This window comes from Astyanax mexicanus, chromosome 6 (genome assembly GCF_023375975.1).
Source record: "Astyanax mexicanus isolate ESR-SI-001 chromosome 6, AstMex3_surface, whole genome shotgun sequence".
NCBI lineage: Eukaryota > Metazoa > Chordata > Actinopteri > Characiformes > Acestrorhamphidae > Astyanax > Astyanax mexicanus.
In genome coordinates this window covers 18,404,850-18,418,359 of record NC_064413.1, presented here as the reverse complement: position 1 = coordinate 18,418,359, position 13,510 = coordinate 18,404,850, and the positions used below count along the sequence as shown (strand labels likewise).

The following is a 13,510-nucleotide window of genomic DNA, read 5'->3' as shown; positions in this document are numbered from 1 at the left end:
ATTCAGCCCCATTTAAAAAAGTTTTTTTATTCCTGCACATAGATTAAATTATTTAAATATTTTGAATAATAATAATGATTATTATTATTGTTGTTGTTGTTGTTATTGTTATTTTTATACAAGCTGAAGTCAAGTAATTTTATTTTTTTTAAATAAAGTTTATTTAATGTATTTAATGTTATTTGCTACCAGGGTTCACCACAACATATAATTGCCCTTTAATTGAGATAACTGTACTAACGACTGTGTTATAAATATACATATTTTACAGTTAGACACGCAAAGCATTTAAAAAATAAGAAATAAGGAAAAAAATAAATAAAAACATAATATACGCGTTTCTATGGCTACATAAGTGACGCGGCGCGCGCCCTCGTTCAGCGCGACGATTGGATGGTTGTTATGTTTACAGAGTTCCTAAATTGGAGAACAGCGGCAGCAGCAGCAGCTTTTCACTGAGGAGATCCAGCGATTTTTTTGGATAATAGACCCGTTTATTCTTTAATATTTACTGTTTTATTAACTGTATTGTGTTTTAATTATTATATTATTGTTATATTACTTGTATTTTCTGTTATTAATCACACATATTTTGTTTTTCAGGTGTCGAAACCGGTGTGGGTATACTGACACCCCGCGGTCAGACATGGAGTTTTGGCGGAGTGAAGACTATCTTCTGGAGGTAAGTAAACCATTATCTAATTTTACACCAAATTTACAGTGAAAAGATAAAACAGCTGTTAGTTCTGCAGGCAGAGTCTGAGAAAGTGGTTGAGTAGTTGAGTAACTAGCTTAACCTAGTTAGCATAGCATTATGTGTTCACAGATATCATTAAATAAGCTCTAAAATGTTTACTGAGCTGTTTTTACAGTATAAGTGTCAGCAGTAACAGTAAATGCTTGTATATGTTTTATATCAGATTTTTGAAAATTATTGTAATACGTTTTTCATGTATTTCTATTACAGGGGGCTTCCGGTGGGTCAGGAGACCAGTTCATCCTCCTGCCTTTTTGCGTGAGTTATTGTTGATCTGCCTAAAAATGCAGCATGTTTAGTTTATATTGCATATATTGTGTATATAATCCTGAGTTGTGTTTCTTTCCATGTTCCTGAAGGGCACTGCGGAGCTGAGGGACTCCTGTCTGCAGTGGCAGGGTGAGGGTCCAGACCCCTGGATGGAGCTCAGGAGGGTTCAGCACGAGTTCCTCGAGGGGAAGTTGAGGGCCCTCATCCAGAAGGTGAGAAAAGCAAAATCATTAATTAATTAAGATGCAGAGGAGCATCACAGTCACGTGTTTCACACACTGTAAATGCTTGCATATGTCAACATATGTTGATTTATGTTTTTAAAAATGGTTGGAATTTATTTTCTATTGTAGGTGGAGTCTCACTGCGCATGCAACCCCCCCATTCTCCTGCCTTTTTGCGTGAGTCTCTATCAAACTGTTTTTGTTGATCTGCGTAAAAAAAGCAGCATGTTTAGTTTATACTGCAGTGTATATAATCCTGAGTTGTGTTTCTTTCCATGTTCCTGAAGGGCACTGAGGAGCTGAGGGACACCTGTCTGCAGTGGCAGGGTGAGGGTCCAGACCCCTGGAAGGAGCTCAGGAGGGTTCAGCACGAGTTCCTCGAGGGGAAGTTGAGGGCCTTCATCGAGAAGGTGAGAAAAGCACAATAAACAATTAATTAAGATGCAGAAAAGCATCACAGTCATACAGCTGCTTCCAAAACCATATACCACCTTAAATCTGTTAAATGTCTATTAATATGAGTCTTTAAAGTCTTCATCTTCCACTCCATTGCAGCTTTCCTCGCCCAGGCGGCATGGTGGGAGAGTCCTGGTGCCAGTAATGGAGGCAGCCCCCGCCCACAGGCTGGACTCTACTAAGCCTGATGTCCCAGGTCCAGTTGCACAGGTAAGAGTTTGCAGTTAATCCTATATAATCTATTTAACCTCTGCCTCTCTACTATCTTCAAATGATTATAGATCTACAGTTCATTAGGAAACCTGTTTTTTTCTTTCTCTGTTTTCTTCTAGGCTTTGTGTGACTCGGACCACGTGGAGGACAATGGCAGAGAGAAGATGTTGGAGCCACCTCCTAAAATACAGGTTAGAGTTCAGTGTTATTTAAAGCAGCACATATAAGAGGCTGTGAGAAAGGTGTTTGAAAGTAATGAGTACACTGTTTTTATTTAATAAGTGGTTCTTTAAGGGTTTTAAAACCATTACACCTTGAAATTCATTTGGATGCTTAAATGAATTTTTATATATTGTCTTTAATAACATCACAATAACTTCACACACATACAGTAAGCACTTACACTTTTTATATACATAGATATTTGTATATTTTTATTAATGATTTAGTTATGTCTTTCTGCTTCTATGTGCCTGGTTATATATTTGCTGCTGCACTTACTCATAGTTATTCTGTCACCTACTGGAATATTTCCTTAATTCCACACACACACTCTAGATATCTGTGCAATATTTGTTCTGTGCAATATTTGTCTATAGTGTAAAGTGTTATTATGTGTATTGTTATTGAGTATACTGTGCACATCGGTGGGGATCTGCACCCAATTTCTTCACTCACATGTACACCTGTACTCTGTGACGTGACAATAAAAATCTTGAATCTTGAATCTTAGCTTGTTTCGTTTTTACATTGACAGTGCCAAGAAGCTCCAGCTCCAGAACTCACCACCACCTCTCATCCACAGCCATCCAGCCAGGGAGACACTGCACCATCACTTACCACTAACACAAAGAGCAGATCCCTCAAACTCCTTGCCACTAACTTAAAGACCTCCATTGTGTGTCGTTCCAGGTCTTCTCGCCGCGTCCTGGTGCAGGTTCTAGAGGCGGAACCAACTCACAGGCTGGACCTTCAGGGCACAAAGCCTGAATTGGAGCCAGTGCCAGCTGCACAGGTAAGAGTTTGGACTAAATCCTGCTGTCAGCTATGGAAGATTCCCTGTATATCCCATTTACTGTATCTCATTTTATAAAAATAATTGTTAATTTATGGTATAATTAAGTCCAATGCTTTAGGCATAATCCCTGCATTTACAGCAATACTGATAAGCATTTTATTATGTGTAACTTGTAAAAAAAATATGTAAATATTTAACAAGCTTTATGCAGTAAAAGTATTAGAAAAATGTCTACAACAGTGAAGGTGAACACCAGTTCCCCTTCAATTCTGTGTCTCTGTCTCTTGAAGGACGAGGACGACCTGGAGGTCCTGGAGGTGGAGGATCACAGGCCGGGCTGTGATGAGCGAAGGGAGACAGCTCCGAAAAGAAAGGTCAGATTTCAGTGTTACTTAAAGCAAAAGGATCATAAAAATGAGCTGTTTTGTTGTGCTGTATTGCTCATGCATGTATATGTGTCAATGTTTTTACACCATGTCTTACTTAATTCTTTGTTCGTTTGTTTCTTTTCCTGCAGACAGGATGGCTACAGCACCTGCTCAGCTGCTTCAGGTGGACAGCAAGAAAGAGCTGAAAAGGTGGTCTGTAGAGGATCTGGCTGTAGAGCTCTTAAACACTATGCACACATACATACCTACATACATACCTACATATATACATACATTTAATAGTGTAATAGAATTTAATAGTGGTATGGAGGTCATGGGTAATATTCTGTGATATCCTATGTCGTGAGCTTGGAGGGGGGTGAGTCTGGGATGCCAGATTTCACTGCTGAGTCTTCCTGAGGTGTTCAGCGTAACGCTTATGAAGGGAGGTACTCAGCGGATGACCCCTGTGAAGAGCTTGAGGCGTAGTGAAGGATCAGTGTAGGAGAAGTGAAGGGTGGGTGTTTCGTGTTTGGGATAAATGCTGCTGATTGGATGGTAAATGGCCACAGCAGCGTAGTTGATAGGTGTATGAGTTTATGGTTCTCATGTAGTGTAATATAAGTGAGTAAGAGTAGAGTATAGGGGAAGTGAATGGGCGGGGCTGTAGATTTAACCACAGTTGCATTAGTTACATAGATACAGAGATAGGAGAAGGATTCACATAGAAAAACACAAACACTCATACATACACAAACACACACAAACACACATACACAAACACACTAATACACTCACACACACACAATTTCAAACAAACACACATATATACACACATGCACATGCGTACACACACATACATTTACAAAGACACATTAATACACACACAGTTTCAAACACATACATACACAAACACACACAATTTCAAATACACATACACAACTGTTTTTGTCTTTATATGCATGTATGTATGCATGTGTGTATGTATGTCAGTATGTGTGTATGTGTTTTTGTATATGTATGTGTGTGTATGCGTGTGTGTGTATGTGTATGTATGTGTGTTTATTTATGTGTGTGCATGTATGTACATGTGTGTTTAAAATTGTGTGTGTATGTGTTTGTATGTATGTGTGTGTGTGTGTGTGTATGTATGTATGTGTTTATGTGTGTTGTTCTATGTATGTTCATGTGTATGTATGAATGCATATATGTATGTGTGTGTGTCTGTTTGTGTGTATGTGTGTTAGGGCTGCAACCAATGATTATTTTGGTAGTTGACTAATCTGATGATAATTTTGTCAATTAGCCGATTAGTCAGCGATTATTTCCGCCATGTTCTCCATCTCTAAAAACAACAGAAAAACAGCTAAACACGAGATTTAAAAGGCATTTAAATGTCCAGATGTTTAAATGTGTAAAGTACTGATATTTAGAGAGTAAATCTTTAATATGTTGTGTTCAGGCACTTTTGGAGACACAGACTAAGTTGAGTGTAAACTGTAAATGAAACATTTACCCATATCCCATTGTGCTTCTGTCCCCAGCACTTGGTGTAATGCAGTACTGTTACAAATTAACGATTAGTGGACAATTAAATTTGTAGTCGACAAATTTAAAGAATCGACATTTGATTATATCGACTAATTGTTGCAGCCCTAGCATGTGTATGTGTGTATGTGTGTGTGTGAATGTGTGTTCTCCATGGATCGCCACCTTGACGTTGGTGGAGAACCTTGTGTGTTCCAGTGAACCTGAGAGCGATGCCGTCTGGAACTAAGGTTCCTGGTAGGGTCACCCATGGCGGTAAACTCGAGGGGGAGGTTCCAGACAAAGTGCGATCTCATATGTGCATGTGTGTATGTATGTATGTTTATGTTTGTGTGTAAATATGTGTGTTTGTGTATGTATGTGCATGTGTGTGTACGTATATGTGTGTGTGTTTGAAATTGTGTGTGTATGCATGTGTGCTTGTACAACATGTTTGTTATATGTATGTGTGTCTGTGCAGGTGTGTTTTTTGTGTATGTGTGTTTGTATATGTACATGCATGTGTTTGTATGTATGTATTTGTGTGTTTGTATGTGTGTATTTGTGTCTAAGTGTGTGTGTGTGTGTTTTTGTATCTATATGTGTATGTGCATGTGCGTGTGTGTGTGTATGTGTGTATGAATGTGTGTTCTCCATGGATCGCCACCTTGCCGCTGGTGGAGAATCTTGTGTGTTCCAGTGAACCTGAGAGCAATGCCGTCTGGAACTTAGGTTCCTGGTAGGGTCACCCATGGCGGTAAACTCGAGGGGGAGGTTCCAGACAAAGTGCGATCTGAAGAAGGCTTCAGTGGAAGGCAGAGGATGATGGGTGCGTCACAAGGGCTGGAAAGGTGGATGAAGGCTTCAACAGGAATGGGTCTCCAGTCGTCTTGGTCTCCATGCTACTGGGCCCTGACCCAAATTATTGATGTGTTTGTGTTTGTATGTACGTGTGTGTGTATGTGCATGTGTTTGTGTATGTACAGCAGTATGAAAAAGTTTGGGGACCCCTGATTATTTTCATGTTTTTTTTTTTGGTTGTTGGGATTAGCAATTTCAGTTAAATAGATCATATAACGCATAAGATGAACACAGTGATATTTGAGAAGTGAAATGAAGTTTACAGGATTAACTGAAAGTGTGCAATAATTATTTAAACAAAATTAGGCAGGTGCATAAATTTGGGCCCCCTTGTTGTTTTATTGATTTGAATACCTTTAGCACAGGGGTGTCCAAACTTTTTTTGTTGGGGGCCAGAAGGAGAAATATATTTGAAGTCATGGGCCACACACTGTAATAAAACAAATAATGAAATATACCACTTTAAATAATGCTTTTTTTAAATAACACCCTCTCCGCTTTTAGACTCTTTTGCCCCGTTTTTCAGCGCTAGCAATGCGCACCCTCTCCGCTACTAGACTCTTTTGGACCGTTTTTCTGTGCTAGAAATGCGCACTCTGTCCGCTTTTAGACTCTTTTGCCCCGTTTTTCTGAGCTAGAAATGCGCAGATTATAAAAACCTGCTTAACAGCGGGCCAGGTCTCATTCTATTTCTAAAATACCTCGCAGGCCACTCCAAAACAGGAAATGGGCCTCATATGGCCCGCGGGCCGTAGTTTGGACACCCCTGCTTTAGCAGTAATTATTGGAACACAGAATTTGTTTGAAAAGCTCATTGACCTAATCTCTCTCTCTCTCTCATATGGCAACTTTGTACAGAGAGCATACTTAGCTTTTGTATGATTTCAGCAATAAATATCAGTAAATGAATGCATAAAATATATAACTAATAACATTTTAATGCCAGTTTGAAAATAAGACTTCTCTTGGGAGACTAGTGCTGCAGTTCAGGCAAATCCCAGGAAAGCAGACAGAGAAGATTAATGATTTTTTTTTTCTAAAGTCCAAAAATTAAATGTGTGTAGTTTAATGTATTAAAGGTGCCAGAGGTTTGTTTATGACTAACCAATCTGGTTAGTTTCCTAACCATAACTTGTCAATTGTGGAGATGAATCCAGTGACATAAGTGCTACACACTGGTTTAGGTTGTTGGCTGGTGTGGCCATGCTTCACCACCATGATACAGTGCTAAAGAACCAGATACTGTAGCAATTCAGCAGCTCTAAATCTACAATGCAAACCTGACATACATAATGCCCTTACATTAGATAAGAAAATATACATTTCATCCAGTCCTTCAGGATGTCTAGATCAATAGAAAGGTTGCACTGGTACATTTGCTTCCCGACCTTTAAAGCACCATTCTTTAAACATCTTACCTAAAAAAACAAACAAACTCCAAACTGTCTGCAAAAAGTTTTATTATCTTTAAGTGAAAACATGAGTATTTTTTTATAACTGGGTGGATTCTTTAACTGGAGGCTTGATATTGTTTTCCTTACTTTTAAAAAGAGAAACGGGTCCAAGCCTCTTATGAGCGAGCACCACAGTGATGCCAACAGTGGCAAGATTATGGCGGCAACAGTGGCAAGGAAAAACTCCCTCATATTAAGAGGAAGAAACCTTAGGAGGAACCAAGGCTCAGTAAGAGGAACCCATCCTCCTCGGGTCGACCCGCACAAAATATAACATTTTGTTAACTTTAAAAATATCCTTACAGAAATCACCTGCTACAATACCAATACAAGTTCCTCCAATTGAAGAAGCACACATAACATTGTATATGGGTTGTGATCTAAACTAAAATATTTTTGCAGACTGTGGTCCAAACATAAACTATAATTTAAACTAATTGCTGAGTCTTATTTTTGGAAGTATCTTTGCTCAGCAGGCTACACACTACACACACATTTCGACCACCACATCATTGTTGCTGTGGTGGTCGTTGGTCTCAGGGTCGGTTTGTGTGGCGCTGCTCTCCTTGCGGGAGCTGCTGCTGGAAGGCATGGATGACGATGCTTCACTGGGAGTCTCTCCCTGACTGGCGTCACCCATTTCGTCCTCCTCTTTCGTGATGGGGATTTTGTTTTTGATGATGTTGCAGGATCGCAGAAAGAAGACTACAGGCAAAGGCAGGATGGTGATTATCATCAGCATGATGCAGACTGCCAGAGCCCACGGTGGGAAGCTGAGGGATTGCTCATGAGCCTGACACACAAACACACAGAAAAAAGGGATTATTCTGGGAAAACAACCTTATGCCTCAGTACAGTAAATGAGCTAAGAGAGCTAAGAGAGAGTTTGTGTAAAGTAAACAGGCTGTTAGTACAACAGATTGGTGTAATTATCTTAATAGAAGCACTGCAGGACTTACCAGTTCCTGGTTCCAAGCATTGTAAGTGGGAGGGGTCAGACCCAACTGAATGAGGCTGGCCACCAGCATAACCAGGAGCAGCAGAGGAGTCACATACTTCCACATGTAATAGTAGTAACGAAATGGTCTGAAGCCCAGCATGTCCTTCAATTCGTCATAAAACCTGAGGGAAAACACACAGTCAGATTTTCATGATTGAGCTCATTGGTGTAAGAGGAAAGGAATTTACTAACTAGAACAAAGTTAAACTCATCAGTAACAGCTACGTATGTATGTAAAAAATATGTAACATACTTGTCAGTTCCATAGACCCAGGCCACAGCCACGTTTTCCAGAAACACAACGAAAAGAAGGGGCAGTGTTGCCGAGTATCCATCCAGCATGGTCACGAAATAGCTTCCAGATCGCTGAACAAACATCAGGCCAGTAACGAACCCCAAGATACAGCAGCCCACTGTAAGAAGAGTGAAATAAGAACATGTGACTAACAGCGCTAAATAGAGTAGACTTACTGAAGTTACACAAATGTGAGGTATTAAACCAAACATTCAAAATTATATGGTGGTTGGCTTAGCTTTCAGACTGACCTGTGAGAAAGTCCTTGCGGACTTTTAAAGTGTCCACGATGGGCGTGATGAAACCCTCCATGGTGCCAAACATGCTGCCCAGGCCCAGACTGATCAGCATGAGGAAGAACATTACCGACCAGAAGGGTGAGCCAGGGAAGTGGGTCATGGCCTCAGTGAAAGCAATGAAGGCCAGCCCTGTACCCTGGACAGCCTGAGAGAGAGAGAGAGAGAGAGAGAGAGAGAGAGAGGGAGTGAGTTAGAGAGAAAGACATAATGCAGAAGAAATAAATTATGCACATATTTCCTACAATATTTGGGTCATAGACCATTTAAAAATAATAATTTTATGTCTCTTTATAGTGTACAGTGTTTTAGCTACACTATATATATATAGTATTGGGACACCTGCTCATGCATTGTTTCTTCATAAAACAACAACATCAAAAAAAGTCTCTACTGTCCAGTGAAGGCATTGATTTTAACAACAAGAGACAAGTTACTGAAGTCAGGATGCTGGTAATCACCACCCCACCTCCATCTCCAAGGGTCCAAGTAAAGTTCAGGTACTGCCTACTATAATTGTGTCTACTGTAGAAAGGAATATTTAACTTCTGCTTACCTGGTTCAGCTCCTTTTTTATATCACAGCTGTCCAGTCCCAACTGGGAGAAATCGTCCTCCTTTACACCACGAATTAACCCGATCATCTGCTGGTAGTCCTCCTGGCTCACTCGACTGAAGTTGATGTGAGGTGGGATCAGGTCATAACTAATCTCATTACCCAAATAACTAACTATCTTCTGCGTATTCCTGAAATTTAGTAAAAAAAGGAAATATTTTTAGTTAGTGGGACCAGTTACATGGCAATGGATATAAAGGCTTCAGTAAAAAGGTGGGACTCACAGCTCGACGCATTTGTTGGTCACAATGTTGGCTTTAAAGCCCAACACTGCGAACACAACCAGCGTAGCTAATATAGAAGTGAAGAAGTTGATTAACGAGACGAGCACGGCGTCAAAGTGGCAGTTGTTATCCCGTTTGTTGTAGCTGGAAAAGGCGATGACTCCACCAAACCCCAGGCCCAGAGCAAAGAAGATCTGAATTGCAGCATCTCGCCACACTGTAGGTTCCAGCATGACATCAAGCTGACAAAAAACACACAAACACTCGTATCAGACTGAGCCCACAACCTAAACTGTTCCTTTTAATTAAAAATATATGCAATTGGACCAGGGGTGCAACCTTTTTGCTATTTTATGAATATGTAAGTTATTAGAGTGTATTTAGTTTTTAGAGTGAGGATCTATTTCACTGATTCACAGACATAGTGTCCTTGTGTTTTTATGGTTTTACCTTGGGGGTGAACATATAGACAATTCCATCCACAGACCCTTCCAGGAGCAAGGCCCTCACCAAGAAACAAAACAGCACCATATATGGAAACAGGGAGCTGAAGTATACCACCTGCAATAATCAAATAACATTTCGTTAGCCATCAAATATTAAAACATTCTCCAGGAATGTCGGATTTTATCATTTTCACTGAATTTAAAGGCAATTATTTTCATGATCTAAGTACTGATTTTATTAAACATTTGTACGAACTGGCACAGAAACTATTATTTTGGTCTTTTCTGAGGAAAGATGTTCTCTGTGGAGAGAGGATTTAAGCTTGTAGACACAGACCAAAAGCATCATACAGAATTCCTGCTAAGACTTGAATATTGGAAATGCCCTTCTTAGTTTTTCAGGTCTACAATTTATCAGAAACATGATTTATGGATTAGAAATATTTTACTGGTTTCACACTTATTCAGTACCATTTTTACTCTTACCTTCCCTGAAGTCTGAATGCCCTTGATCATGGCCAGACACACGATTAACCATGCGCCCAGCAGACAGAGGGTCATCTTCCAGTTCAGCCCCCCGCTCTCTGAGATGGAATCGGAAATGTCCAGAGCTTCACGATACCAGTAGTAGGTGGTAGCAGAGCTCTTTTCACATTCCGGCACTATGTCTGTATAACAAGAGCAGTTATAGTGTTAGATCTAGTATGAAGGTGGAGTTTAGGTATTAAGATTGAATGGAGATTATGTACTTTACTTAATATATGTGTTTACATAGATACTATTGTAACTTAATCTTTTTTCAAATTAACAATGTTAAAACTATTATCTCTCAACATCTTGAAAATCATCTCACATGTGCCTGTCGCATTGGTGATAAGAGGGCACTTATTCCAAGGCAGGGGCTCCTGAAAAGACTGGGAGAAATAGAAGATACTCCAGCCGATGATGACGTTATAGTACAGGGCAATGAGGATGCAAACCTGCAATGTCAGAGGACACACATAAAACAGTTAATTATGTGACATCCAGGTCAGGAGCACTGAATACAGCACAAAATACAGCCAAATATACCAGAGCTCTGCACAAAACTCACCAAAACGCTGGCAAAGCCAATGCCTGCCAGGCGAGGGCTGATGTAGTTCCAGACCCCAATGCTGCCACGACGGATCCGCTGCCCCACGGCGAGCTCCAGGAAGAACAGTGGGATGCCAATCAAAAATAATAGGATGATGTAGGGCACCAGGAATGCTCCTATTGGGGGGAATAAGCAGATATACAGATATATAATCACACTTTTTCTTCCTTAAAACTAAGCTTTTGATAATAGGTTTTTAAATGGCAATAAAAGAATCAGTGTTAGAAACATACAACAGATTTTTACTGTTGGTGTCAATCCCTTAAAAAGTATTGTATTAATTAAATTAATATTCTGTGACAAATCATGGATAAAATCATAATAACATTTTTAAATGCTTATCTGTATCAGAACTGTCATGCAAAAATCTTGTGTCTCTATTTTATACCTATTATATGTGTACACATTTATACATACAGTGTATCTGGCAGTTCTTTATATTGTGTCAAAATGTAGTAATGAAAGATCACATAAAACATGCTCCGTAATTTACTGGAATTCAATATTTTTACTCTGATTCCATTTAAAGGCAGGTTGATGTTTTACTTCTCCTGTTATGTTGCATTTGTGGATATTTTTGCATGACAGTGAAGACTGAACATTGTAAATAAGAGAGTCAGTCGTTATTCACAAGATCCTCACTCCACAGACAGCATGTGTTTCTGTGCTACACATTTTAGCCTACATGCTAAAAATAAAGCTTGGTTCCTGTCAGATATGTTCAGACTAGATATGCAAACGACCCAGAGCTAATGGTTTCATGACTTCAGTGCTGACCATTTATATTAATCTCAGCTTCTTCTAAAGAATAGAAGAGCTGTATTAAGAAAAAAAACACCTGCACACATTTCCACCAATAAATTTCAACCATAGGCTGTGAAGAGATTAGACTGTAGCTCCAACAGAAGCCTGACTTACCTCCCCCGTTCTTCTGACACAGGTAGGGGAACCTCCACACGTTGCCGAGTCCCACCGAGAAGCCCACCTGTGCGAGGATGTAGAGGAACTTGCTGCTCCACGCGGGTCTCTCGTCCTCCTCAATCAGTGTACCCTCCTCGGCCTGGCTCGGTGCATCCTCTGCAGGTGCACTCAGGACCAGGGAGCTCTTATCAAAAGAGTCGGCACAAGAGTCCTCGGTGGACAGCAAGTCTTCTTCAGAGATGTTGATTTTGATGATCTCTTTGCTGTTATTAGCCATTATCTTTTTACCTGTTTAGAAATGAAAAGGTTAAACACATTAAACTTAATGATCCATCGTAACTAAGGTCTAATCCACAGCCTCACAAAACCACACTCATCTTTTTGTTGTTTGTCATCCCTCGTTCTCCCTATTCATTCCAATTTGTACATGCATAAGCTGAAGATTTTCTGTCTGCTAACAGCAATCAAACTTCTTGTACAAAAACAAGGAAGGTAAATGAGCTACAGCTACCAGATCAAGCCCTCTATTTGCTGGTGGCTTTGAGCTGGACTTTGATGGTTAAGGTGGTTAAAAAGCTGGTTATCTAGTTGAAAACATACCCTAAACTGTCATGCAAACTGGTTAACCAGTTTAGCTTAGCTATACTGGTTATCTAGTTTGGTCAAGTTTATAATGCTATACCAGCTAAACTATCAATAAAAAATAAAAACATACCCTACTGGGCCAAACCTAAGCTGCCCAGTCTTCTTAATCAGCTTGAGCTGACCATGCTAGATTTATTTAGAAGTGTGTGAAACCTTTCTGTGTTTTATTTAGAAAATAATTTTTTTATTTAAAAAAGATTTTTTTTTATTCTTTCTGCTGTGTTGAGTGATCGTTAGAGAGGAATGATTTAGAGGAATGATTTAGGTCCTAGAGAAACTTTAAAAAAGCCTGCATGCAGTGTTTGTACAGTACTCACCGATAATCACAGCTCTGCTCACTTCAGTATCCTAAAGCTACTGAAATGTTGTAGCAAGTTGTGATCATGTATACTCCCGTTCTAATGACGTCATATGTTCTGACGCTGCCTTGGTGCAACCATGGTAACGAAGTTCGAATCGGTCAGTCACGTGTGTTTACAACGCGTTACGTCACCAACGCGGCAGGTAGAAGTGCTTCTGCTGCTTCCAGAAAATGTGGAGGGATTGAGGAGAGGGGAGGAGCTCCAGGAACGGAGAGAGGGAGCAGTAATTGGGGATGTTGGACAGCTGAGAGCTCCAATAGAATGTTGATTACTGATGAACTGAGACAATCCCAATACATGCTTTTAGCTCACCCTAAAACTGTTTAGCCAATCACAGCACTGTAAGCAGTCCTCACATATATAGGGCCATCCTTTTTTAATTGTGTTAGTTGTGGATGTTTGAGCTTCTACTTATTGCCAAGA

At 39.9% G+C, this 13,510-nt stretch overlaps 2 protein-coding genes across 3 annotated transcripts; one reads left to right on the top strand and one right to left on the bottom strand.

The window, feature by feature from the left end:
- The first annotated feature begins 433 nt into the window (after positions 1–433).
- On the top strand, positions 434–7,039 carry LOC111193387 (uncharacterized). 2 transcript variants are annotated; one of them, XM_049480711.1, is made up of 10 exons: positions 434–682; positions 968–1,015; positions 1,117–1,239; positions 1,381–1,428; positions 1,539–1,661; positions 1,807–1,917; positions 2,040–2,111; positions 2,678–2,935; positions 3,229–3,312; positions 3,456–7,039. In XM_049480711.1, the coding sequence occupies exons 1-10, from the start codon at positions 647–649 to the stop codon at positions 3,510–3,512; spliced, it is 960 nt and encodes a 319-aa protein (XP_049336668.1). In that variant the 5' UTR covers positions 434–646; the 3' UTR covers positions 3,513–7,039. The 2 variants fall into 2 exon arrangements, with proteins under 2 accessions (XP_049336668.1, XP_049336669.1); XM_049480712.1 differs by lacking the exons at positions 1,381–1,428; positions 1,539–1,661.
- A 98-nt stretch (positions 7,040–7,137) lies between these two features.
- On the bottom strand, positions 7,138–13,256 carry LOC111193422 (sodium-dependent neutral amino acid transporter B(0)AT2). Its single transcript, XM_022674145.2, has 12 exons — positions 13,043–13,256; positions 12,078–12,368; positions 11,118–11,275; positions 10,878–11,004; positions 10,511–10,692; positions 10,029–10,139; positions 9,579–9,820; positions 9,296–9,485; positions 8,695–8,887; positions 8,402–8,561; positions 8,108–8,270; positions 7,138–7,941 (listed from the first exon to the last, which is right to left on the bottom strand). Exons 2-12 carry the CDS (start codon positions 12,355–12,357, stop codon positions 7,633–7,635), a joined length of 2,115 nt encoding a protein of 704 aa, XP_022529866.2. The 5' UTR covers positions 12,358–12,368; positions 13,043–13,256; the 3' UTR covers positions 7,138–7,632.
- Positions 13,257–13,510: the final 254 nt, after the last annotated feature.